Source organism: Lycorma delicatula, chromosome 12 (assembly GCF_047948215.1).
Source record: "Lycorma delicatula isolate Av1 chromosome 12, ASM4794821v1, whole genome shotgun sequence".
In the NCBI taxonomy this organism is placed as follows: Eukaryota; Metazoa; Arthropoda; class Insecta; order Hemiptera; family Fulgoridae; genus Lycorma; species Lycorma delicatula.
This window is the reverse complement of record NC_134466.1, coordinates 73,871,124-73,883,190: the sequence shown is the minus strand read 5'-3', so window position 1 is coordinate 73,883,190 and position 12,067 is coordinate 73,871,124. Positions and strand designations below refer to the sequence as shown.

Here is a 12,067-nt window from a genome sequence, read left to right as displayed (position 1 = left end):
TCTTTAAATACGAATGGAGTGTTTAATTCACCAACCGAATCACCAATGTTTAACGACAACACCTCCATTTGTATCTTGTACCGTTGAAAATCGTAATTATATGATGAGGTGAGAGACACCGAGCGGAAAGATTTTGCTAGACTATTTGCCACTTCCGAGGATGATGAAAGGAGTTCTCCTTCATCAATAAGACCAAGAATAGATTGTTTCGGTGATCCGAAGATTGCACGAATTTTCTTCCATACAGTAGACGTGGAAGTAGTGCGCGAGATAGTGCTCACGTATTTCGTCCATGAATTCCTCTTAGCGTCCAAGAATACTCGACGGCACACCGCTCTAGCCCTGCGGTATAAATTTAGATGTTCTGTTGTGGGCCTACGATTAAATTTACGTAGTGCCTGCCGTCGATTCCTAATAGCAATTTTGCATTCATCGTTCCACCATGGAACGAAAGGACGTCTAGGATTACCCGATGTTTGTGGGATATACCTGTTGGCATTCTTAAGTATCATGGACGTAAAAGAAGAATATTGGTCGAGGATGTTCGCTCCATCGTCATACTGAGATTGGAATGCTTTACAGTATCCGTTCCAATCTGCCTTTTCAACAATCCATCTCCGTGGCATTCTTTTAATCTCGCAGTCTACACCGAAACTAATAATAATTGGTCTATGATCACTGCCGTGATAGTCATCACAAATCGACCAATTAAGATGAGGGAGTACATTCGGTGAGCATATGGAAAGATCAAGGTTAGATGCAGCACCAGTTGATAAGGACATAAATGTGTGTGATCCATTATTCAGTAGGCAAAGGTCAAAATCTTGTCTCAATCTGTTTATCATATTTCCTCGAGTGGAGCAGAAGGTTGAGCCCCAGGAAATATGATGGGCATTGAAGTCTCCTACTATTAACGATGGAGGTGGTATTTGTGTAAGGAGATTTGAGACATCTAAAGCACTGAACACAGTGTTTGGTGAGAGATACAGATTGCAGATATGCAATTTGAAGGGAATAGTGACCTTTACTGCAATAGCAGGAATGACAGTGGTTAGTTGAATTCTTGTAGCTGACACCCCATTCTTCATGAAAATCGCTACTCCACCACTCTCCCTACTGTCTACTAGGCAGTCGTATCTCTCGCAGAAGTATCCTCTAAGAGTAATTCGGTCATGTTGTAGAAGGTGAGTTTCCTGGAAACACATGATTAGTGGATCATGTGTGTGCGCCAGTACTCTAATATCTTCAATGCGGGACCGAATACCTCTAACATTCCACTGAATAATGTTCACAAGTGTAAAAAACAAATAAAAAAATAAATTTCGGAAACTATATAATAATTAGTTGTACGTGATTCGGTTTTTCTTTTTTGTATTTTTTATTTTAAAGAACTCCGATGCCCTAGGGTCGGGTGGTTCTTCAACCATATCCTCCAGTATATGAGGTGATGGTGGAGGAGATTTATTTGAATGGGATGCTGTAGTTGACATCCCAGAAGAGATAGTTATGTGGGTTCCCTTTATGGGGAGCTTATTAGGTGGCTTACTGCCAGCTGTGATAGTCGCTATTCGTGGCGGTACGATTTTGGGAATAGGAACTTTCGTATGTATCATACTGTTTGATTCACTAGCTGCGACGGAGGACTTTTTATTCATTTTTGTCAGCTCTGAGATAGTGGCTGTAAGTGAAGCTACTTGATCAGATAGCATCTGAACAAGTTTTTTAAGCTCATTGCAGGATCCGCACTGCTGATTATTAGCATTTGTAGGAATTTGTTTAGTTGTAGCGGTGGCAAAAGATATGTCTGGTTTAACCAGGTTCCGTGAGTTGTTTATCTTTTTATATTCTCTACGTGCAGCCGGAAAAGATATTTTTTGCTCCGTACAGATTTTGAGAATTGCCTTTTCTTCTTTAAAAGTTGGGCAATCTCGGGAGCGGGCTGTATGTGGACCACTGCAGTTTGCACATTTTTCACTTTCTTTGCAGTTAGTGTCGTTGTGACCTTCTTTACCACATCGAGCACAGATCTCAGTTTTCGTGCAAGATGTTGTAGTATGACCAAAACCTTGGCATCTGAAACATCGCCGTGGGTTGGGTATGAATGGTCGTACCCGAACCGAGAGGTAACCCACTTTAATCTTCTCTGGTGGAACAGGGAGATTGAATGTTAATATAAGAGACGGTGTCGGTTCTTCTGTTCCGTTCTGCCGTCTCATTATACGCTTCACCTCAACAACATCTTGGTGGTAAAGCTCATCAACTATTTCCGAGATATCTATATCTAAAAGGTCTCTACAAAAAATTACACCCCGGCTCGTATTTAACGTTTTGTGGCATTCTGTACTTATATTTATACCACCCATATTACGGAGACGTAAGATAGATCGACTCTGCTCATCGTTGAATGTTTCAACCAGAATCGATCCGTCGCGTAATTTCCTGATATTCTTCGGGGAGCCACTTGCACCTGTTATGGTTTTGTTTATTAAAAACGGTGAGACCTTTTGAAGGGAGCCACCTTCCTGACTATTTTTGAGAACAACGAATCTAATATTTTTATATTTTGATTCTTTCTCTTTTGTAGGACTTTTATCCTCGTCAGACGAAGCTGATCGAGGTCTCTTCGCAAGACTTGAATTGGTGGTTTTTTCAGATGGACCACCAACCATCATTGTGTTAATTGTTGGAACTGAAATTTTGGTCCCACGAGTACCGGCGAAAAATGGACCACTCCAGCAGAGCGCACGCGTACTGGAGTTAGAGCTAAATACAACTGGGTTCGCCCTGGTGCCCAGAGGACATCGTTCGGGACTCACTACGTAGAGCCATTCACCCATCGGCACGATTTGTTCCCACCTTGGGTTACGGTTGCGTTTCGTAAGATGTCGCAACACCACCGAGTGTTAATGTAAGAAATATCAGTGTAGGATGTTGTTGTGTAATTGTGTAAGTGTGTATGTTGTAATTTATGTAGTGTTCTTGGTGTAGTATATGTGTATAATGTAAAGTGTTCTGCAGCTCACTGTATAGTGGGAAGAATAGCTGCAGAGGCTAGGCCCGTGGGGACGCCAACCCCCAAAGTCTTAAAGAATAAGACTCCCCGTCGGGGTGCTGGGCTGATGACTGCTGGGCTAGTTCCCTCATTCTTCTTTCTTGAAAGGAAAGGAAGATAATAGGGAACTTACAAATGGTGATACCTATTCGCGATCGCGGTTTTGGGGCGGCGATTTTGTTTGAAGAAGTAAACAGAAATTATTCACTCCACGTAATTATTAACCTTCAGACACACGTGTGTCTGAGAAGGGGTTGGGGGGGACCGCGTGGCCGCAGTGAAGGAACCATTTGTTTTTGTGGTGGCTGTTGGTATCTGCAACAAAGAAGCAGAACACACACACGAAAAGAAAAAAAAAAAAAAAAATTTTAATTTTTACTTTTTTTGGACTGGCAGGATGAGAGGACGGAAAGGCCGTTTGGATGTTATTTCATTGTAGTTACAAAAAATCAAGCAATTTGAACAGGTATTATTTGAAAATATAAATGCAGTGGGAAGCTGATTTTTATCTGGAAGCCGTCCAATTATCTGAAATGTTTACGTCCACACTAGGCAATTTAGAAAAAAATTAATATGCTATTTAAAAAAATGTAAACTACTGTTAAAATAAGGCTTTGCTTCAACAGGAAATTTTATCAATATTTGTTTTTAATGAATTTTTTAACTGACTTTTAACAATTTTTATAGCACACAACATTAGTAAATTTAAGCTGTATTAAACTGATTATAAAATTAGCGTTTGAATAGAGGATGGAAACACACTAATTGATCAAGCATGAACTACGATATGACTTGCATCCAATCCAAGGTTGTCATAAAAAACCTCATGAATATTTGTCTATTACTACGGACTAGTTGAAGAGACACATAGAATGTGATTCTACACAAATTCTTTGTTTAAAATGATTACATCATCTTGCAGCTCATAAAAGAAGAACATTAAAGCAAGTAAATATTACAGAATATTTTAAGAAGAAATTGTGTTCACTAGGTATATTTTGATTATTGGCTGTAAAAATGTTTTATTCTATTACACAAGCTGTAATTTTTTTATATTTTTTGTAATATTTTAGAAATTATAGTTTTTATAATAAGTAAGTTTTAGTTTTTAAATTATAGTTTTTATAATAAGTAAAATAACCCAATTTTTCTTCAGAGAACATTTTTGTAAAACAGTAAAGTTTTTTCTAATATGTTTTTTACATTACTTTTTATAAAACACTAAGGTAGTAGATCTAAATTTCTTTTGGACAATTTTTGTAAATTCTAATATTTTTATTAGCAAATTTCCACTCTTAATGATTTTTTGTAACTTATTATTGGATCTGTTTTTTTTTACATTGTACGAATGTTCCTAGTAGCTTTTTAATTTTACTACATTACTTTTTTCATATACACATTTTCATATACAAATATTCATCCGGCTTGGCTTTAGTTTAGTGTGCAGTTTTGCCTTTTAATGTTTGATCACCACATAAAATTCTGTTCAGTCCAATTTTCAGAAATCACAATGTATAATCGACTCAAACAATTGTAAAAACAGAATTATGAATGTATACGCATAGTGGAGATGCGGAAACAAAGAACGACCTCAACAACTGATACTCAAGTCATCTGTTGACCTCGTTCAACCTTATCAAATAAATACTCCTTGTAAAAGTACAATATATTTAAAATTTTATTATTATAATAAATGATTACTTACGTGGTATATATGATGACATGATATATATAAGTAAATATCGGTAGTTAAAGGTAAAATTTAATGAGTTGGGAAGTTCATAAGTCCATAGCTTTGTGTCTCCAACAAACTGTTGAGCGGCATAAAAGCATAACAATTCACCACTAACTCCGATTGGATATAAGGCAAGAAAAATGTGTACCTAAAATAACAGAAAAAGTTTTTTTTTTAATTAATAAATCTTTAGATGATGTTTCTTCATTAAAATACAAAGAATATTAAATTAAAAAGGTTTTTTTCTTTTTCTTTTAATAAATTTGAAATGACATTAATTATAATTTATTAGCAATTAATAAATCCCAATAATGAGATTGCACCAGTTAACAGGAATATGGCTTAGATCATTGGCATTTTATCATTTACTATTCAATTTCCAGGATGTTACTTTTTAAAGTATTCCTGGTGCAGCGGAAAAATTCTGGTTGTAAACATATGGGCTTGACAAACAACCATACACTTAGCTGTTCAGTTGAATACTAGTAGTCATCGTTTACTACAACAGTTCACCAGAATTATTAGATTAGTTAGCCAGAATAAAACTAAGTTTAAAAATTGGGCAACATTCAATTTGAGATTTTAGTAAAACTGAACAAAATATTGACTGAATGTCTTCAAATGCTTACTGAGGCTTATAACAAACATTGCTTATCTCATGCAGGTGTGTTAGAATGGCAATAATTGTAAAAATCTAATTGTATACAGAAATTGGCGTGTGCTTGTGGCTCAATCAGGATATTGAGAGTGACAATTGAAAATTTTTAATAAAATTACAATTTATCGTTTAAAGAACATAACTAAAACAAGGCAAATCAATAATAATAATAAAAAACAACAGTAATAATAAGCAACAATAATAAATAACTCACAATAATAATGTCAATAATAAACAAATAATAATCGTAGTAATCCTAACCACAATAATAATAATAATAATGTAGCCAAATATTTCCAAAATTTATTAAATTGTGAGAAACCAAAGAAACTTATAATTTCAAAATTAATCATAATGCACAAAACTCTACACTTACACTTCTGGATTTGGATGAAAATCAAAACTTAAGAGTAATAAAGTTTCTGGGGAAGGTTCAATTATAGCAGAAATGTGGAAGAAGACAAACATAAATGCAAAAGAATCCCTAGTCAAAATGATTAGTGAAATATGGAATAACAAGAAATTTGCAAAGATTAGATGGATGCACTCATCTACCCGCTTCATAAAAAAGTATCCAAATAGCTGCAGGAGATTTTTGCTTTTGGAAGTTACATACAAGATTCTATCTAAAGCTCTTCATATTCGTTCCAAACCTCAATGTGATTCACAACTGGGTGGATTTAGGAAAAATAGATCTTGCGCAGAGCATATCTTTAATCTCAAAAATATAATGCAATACTGTAAATGTCAAAATAGAACATATGTTATAACTTTTATTGATTTTCAAAAAGCATACAATTTAGTAAATATTACATCACTTTTTTCAACATTAGCAGAATTAGGTTTAGATAAAACGGCAAACTTAATCAAAGTAACATTAACAAACACATACTCTAAAATAAAATTTCTAAGAGAATTATCAGATCCTTATCCCAACGAAATCAGCATAAGACAAGGAGATGTATGTTCTCTACTACTTTTTAAGTGTGCTCTTGAAAACGCAGTTAGAGAATGGAAGAAAAATTTAGACAAAAATCATGTTTATCTATTGCTGATAATATGGCATTATTAGCAAAAGACTGGAATGAAGCTGAACAAAAAAAAAATTACAAAAACAACTTGCTAAAATGGGACTAAAAGTTGCATTTGAGAAAATTTTAATTTGACTAATGATAAAAACTGCCCAAATTTCTTTAGTAAAAATAACTAGAGAAAGTGGATAATTTCAAATATCTCGGAGAACGGATCAGTTGGAATTCTTTAGATAATAATTTGTTGACAGTTAGAGATAATAAAATTTGAATTAACTTTCCAGCTAACAAAAAACACATACGACAAACAGTCTTTATCATGGAACTCAAAATTTCAACACTATAAAATTGTAATAAAGCCGGAAACACTCTACATTGCAGTAACCCTAAGACTGTGCAACAAGGGAGGTCTACTATAAAATCTAAAAAAAAAAAATTTTAATTATGAAAAAAATGTTAATCCTAAATTACAAAATAATCAGGTAAAATTAATTCCAGATAAAAAATTTTATATTAAATTGAAAAACTGTTAGCCAGGTGATGAGGAATAGATGAATTACATTTTACTCCTATTTATTTAGAATGAATATCAGTAGATCGACTAAACAAATTTTTGATTTCTTTCAAAGTAAAAAAACTAAAGGCAAATGGTAAAAAGAACTGAAGGTAACTAAAGGAATTATTAGAGAAAGAAAAATGTTACAGATAATATTATAAGATGAAAATAAAAGGTTCCACAGAGTCAAAACGCAAGAAAAACTGAAATAATCAAAAATAAATGATCTAAGATGTTGTAAATAGATAAAAAATCTGATGTGGACAACATGTGACTTCCTTATATGCCTATTAAATTACATTTACACATTTTTTTAAACTGAAGACTACGTAAAATTTTATTTTGTTAATAACTTCTGATATTTTATTATTATTATTATTATTGAATTATATTTATCATAATTTTTTTTTACAACCAGAGGTTAATAATTATTAATAAATCAATATATTTAAATTAAAAACAAAAGATGATGATGAATTCAAACCGATGTGCCTTCCCCTTGTAAGAACCAAATATTTCCTTAATTAAAATTTTATTTGGCTATAACTCTGGAACCAATGAAAATAATTACCACTATGATATATCATTGAAAAGCTCTCAATGAAGGCACTTACTGAAGTTAAGAAAAAATCCAAATTCAAATTTTTTTGGATTTTGGGCTTTTTTGGACCCATTTGGTTCAGTCAATTGCAATCAAAAGGGGAGATCCACAACTAGATGTTACAACAATCCTAAATCCATAATTTCAACATCCTATAGCTAATTGTTTTTGAGTTATGTGAAATACATACATATATATGCTAAATGTCACACCAAAACTAGTTAAAATGGATATTTTCATTGAAATCTGAAAACCAAAATTTTTTGTGATCATAATACTTCATTTACTTCAGACAAGGAAGTAAAATCATTCAAAGCGTTACAACTTATTGTGTTATTATTAATAAAAGCAATCACACAACAACATTTTCCTACTGACCTTTTATATCTGTCATTTACTGAACTAAAAACTGAATATACTTCTAGCCTGATGTAAATTAATCATGAAAAAGTGTTCTCTCTTCAGAATTACCTCATTTTACCTTTGGAGCAGAAATTAAAGTGAAATATTTTGTTTCTTACAACTAGAAAACGAAGCGTTTCCGAACCCACGTGTTTACATGAACTTTTTTCTTTTCACTTTTAATAATGTTCTGAAATTCTTTCAGTTACTTCGAGAGTCATTATGCACGATATAATTTTTTAAATATTTACATTAATTTGATTATAAAATGAAATATATATTAACGTACACTTACCGGCACCATACTAAAACATATGGAACCAAGTTAATTATATTCAATGCATAATAACCGTATAGAATAATCTCAGTGATTGACCAAGCGAATAGTAGCAAAGGCATTCCAAAAGATACTGGAGCAGTAGGTGTAGCTAGTAAAACACACAAACAACCATAACTCTGGAAAACACTTGAAATCTCGTTAGCATTAAATTAGATTTAACCAATCCGGCAGCTACATTAATTATCTGAAAGAAAAAAGAGAAAAATTTAATAAATTATTTTATTCTAGCCACGATTATATAACAACAAAAGTACATTACGTAAGATACAAGTAGATATCCAACTCCACAGATAAAAATGAAAGGAACTGCTCTAGCATTTACATGGATGGAACAAGGGAAATTATGGTAAAATGTTGATCAGTGCGGATTACAAAAACGTAATAAATAATTTTAAATATAAATAATATATGAAAGTACTAAACATAAAATAGAAATTCAAATACAATTCAGAAGGCATTAATGATAACTAATAACATAATCTATATGTTGAACGCATTTTATGATTAATAATATTTACAAATTTAGCATAGTAAAACTCCTTTTGTAAAAGAAAACCTTTTAATTTTATTTTAAATAAACCGATACAAAGAATTTTTTTAAACAATTTGATAATTTTGGAAAATCCTTTCTTTTAAGTTGAAGTATTGAGTAGAGTTACATGTAAACAATTTTGTTGTCGATGGTTTCTTAGAGGTGGAATTGCAATTCTTTTTTAAGAATAAGTGATTATTTTTTAGACACATATTGCTCATTAATAAAATATTTGTAATATCTTATTAAAAATTTACCTACACAATTCATATTTATAGATGGTAAACAATATTTTTTTTTTTTTTTAATGAGCCCTAAGAGTTGATACTAAACAATTCATACAAGAATATATGCATACAAGAGTACGGTTTGATCTTGTAACCAATAAAAACTGAAATGTAATTATTAATGAGATTTCTATCGATGTCAATCTGACCAACACAATGCAACGGTTTAATTTGTATTTAAAGATAGAGATGGTTAAAATCGATCCAGAAGAATATGCAAAGAACGGTTCAAGATATTGGGGCAAATCTATATCTATATTATTATATAAAGAGGAAGAGGTTTTTTGTTTGTTCGAGATAAATGAAAGAACTTCTCGAACAATTGCAACCAAATTTTTACTGGTGTTTCTTGGCATAACTAAGAAGGTTTTTACATATAATTCATTTTGAAAAAAAAGGAATTTATACACAGATATATATATATAGTGGAGATTTGCCAGTTGAAGCTCAAACTTTAATGAATTGCACTGATGAACTGCGAGTCTCTACCGCTGCGTGAGCTGGGTTTGAAGTGAATGATTCAAATCAATTGAATGAATAATAATACAAAGATATTAGAATTAAATTTACATTAAATAAATTTAATGAATATAATGGATTTCTTGTGGGGACTGCGTGACGGTAGAGCGGTGAGGTATGCCAGCACCTTGTGGGAGGCTAGACTAATCATCAACATCAACTGGTAACAAACAGCATGCCCCTGAGGCACTGTTTTGGAAGGTGCGATGGGGTACCCTTAAAATATCTCTGCAAACAATGGTCCGATTATCAAAATTCAAATGAGGTAGTTGTTAGTACGTTGGAGGCTAACTTTTATATGAATCAGATACACTCACAAAGTAACACAGATCATGGTCGTTCAAAAACATATATATATATATATAAAGTATGTCTTTTTATTATCGCATAATGCAAGAACCAACCAAGACTCCCTTGAAGGTTAAAATATTAAAAATATTCATTATTTCTTCACCCCCAAGGAGGGTGAAGTTGTGAATTAAAGGTATTCATTAAGAAAAAGATAGATTAATTCTTTTGCTTCGTTATTATATTTCTGCCACCACGACAAAGAAATAAGTTATGAATTTTTCATCGTTAAATGACTGTGTACTTTCGTTATCGTAGTTACTATTATTCTATCTTTTGTAATTTACTCTCTTTTTCAAATTTCTATAAACCCTATCTACGAAGATTATTATTTATCGGTATTATTCAGACAACAGTGCAGGGATCCAGGGGGAGGAGCCTTCTGGGTAAATAGAAATTGTGACCGAAGTAAGTAAGTAAGCTCTGCAGGTGTCCAGGGCTTACTGGACTTATAGTAAGTGCAGTAAGGACTTACTATATTTTCACTTCTTTGACTTATAGTAACCAAAATTAAATGATCTGTATTCAGAAATCGCCGCACAAAATAGGATAATTCAGTCTGTAGTTATCACGCAAAACAAACAATTACTGAAAAAAAAACTAGATTTATTATTCCTTCCTCAAATAAAATTACTCAAACATATAACAACCAAAGTGACATACTAATTAAATGGAATCATCAAATTAATATAAGGATATGGTGACTGAAATTAATATAAGGATATGATTCATGTCCTGAAATGACAAAAGAATTTCTTTTATTGTGCCCAACCATTTATGAAATTTTGAATAAAACCAAATGCATCAATCCATCTCTTAGCTACCTAAGAGGGATATATTAAATTATAACAAACAACTTATCTACCTTTCGAGTAAAAGTTTATGTATGTGACTCATAAAGACTGCATCTACCTGCCACCTTCATTGAATATGACCAAAATCAAGTGAAAATGTCATCAAATTCCCATTTACAAAAATCATAATGCCAGATTTCATCCGAAACGGTCCATCCAGTCTGGAAGTAAAGCAAAAATAGGCCAACATACATAATATACAACGTTCCAGAATTTTTGTTAGAAAGATTATGAAACATCAATATACACAAAATTTGATTCAATTTTTTGTTATACACCTGTACATTCATTATAACTACTGAATACGGCTGGAATCTATTTAGTTAGTAGTTTGAAGCCCTCTTATCCATTTATCGAACGGGGTTAAAAATCAGGCAAAAGTTGGGATATCTAATATAGCAAAATATTTGTTCTAAATTTTAACTATTTGTTGAGTACGTTTTCAAGAGGAACATGCAGTTAAAAAATAATGTTGAATATCCTACCCCACCCAGCATTAAGTGAAAATAGAGTAGAAAAAAGAGAATTTTACCAAGTCTTTCGACTTTTAACCCGATCTGCACAAACTATTAAAAACGAAGAAGGAAAAATAATAATGAACTAGGATGAAAATTTAATAAGACTAGCCTATTATTTAGAAAAAATTATTAAACTGCCTCTATCCCAAAGAAATTTTTTATTTTATTCAAAATAACGAAAAAACCAAAAATTTGCGACCTCCACATTTAAAAGGAATTAAAAAAGTCATTATTATTCTGATGACTAATTAAGTCATCATTATTATTATTCACATGGGGTGAACTGATTTTAAGTTAATCTGGATTTACTAAATTTTAAACAGAAAATCATAGTTATGACACATGATTTTAAAGTAAGGTCAGTTTTGAATTTGCCAACACATGCGAGGTCTGTTCAAAAAATACATAGACTAACGTCATAAAACAAAATGTACTTTATTTAGAAGTCACTTGTCTGGGTCCCCTTTAAATTATTCTCCTCCCCGACGCACACGCTTATCCCAACAGTGTTTCCCACTTTTGGAAACAATCCTGGAACGTTACTTTTATGATGTTCTTCAATTCCTTTATAACATTTGCTTCAATCTCATGAATCATCTCAAATTTTCTTCTTTTCAAAGGTCTTTTAAGTTTG

General features: G+C 32.3%; 1 protein-coding gene across 3 annotated transcripts in view; it reads right to left on the bottom strand.

The window, feature by feature from the left end:
* LOC142333247 (very-long-chain (3R)-3-hydroxyacyl-CoA dehydratase 2-like) overlaps positions 1 to 12,067 on the bottom strand; it is a 30,031-nt gene that overhangs the window by 5,765 nt on the left and 12,199 nt on the right. The window contains exons 3-4 of one of the 3 annotated variants that reach the window (XM_075380239.1): positions 8,325 to 8,559; positions 4,758 to 4,935 (exon numbers count right to left, since the gene is read on the bottom strand). In XM_075380239.1, the coding sequence (XP_075236354.1) occupies positions 4,758 to 4,935; positions 8,325 to 8,339 (193 nt within the window). In that variant the 5' untranslated portion in view covers positions 8,340 to 8,559. Of the gene's footprint in view, positions 1 to 4,757; positions 4,936 to 8,324; positions 8,560 to 12,067 lie in introns of those variants that run through there. The other 2 variants (XM_075380240.1, XM_075380238.1) reach the window with 2 other exon arrangements.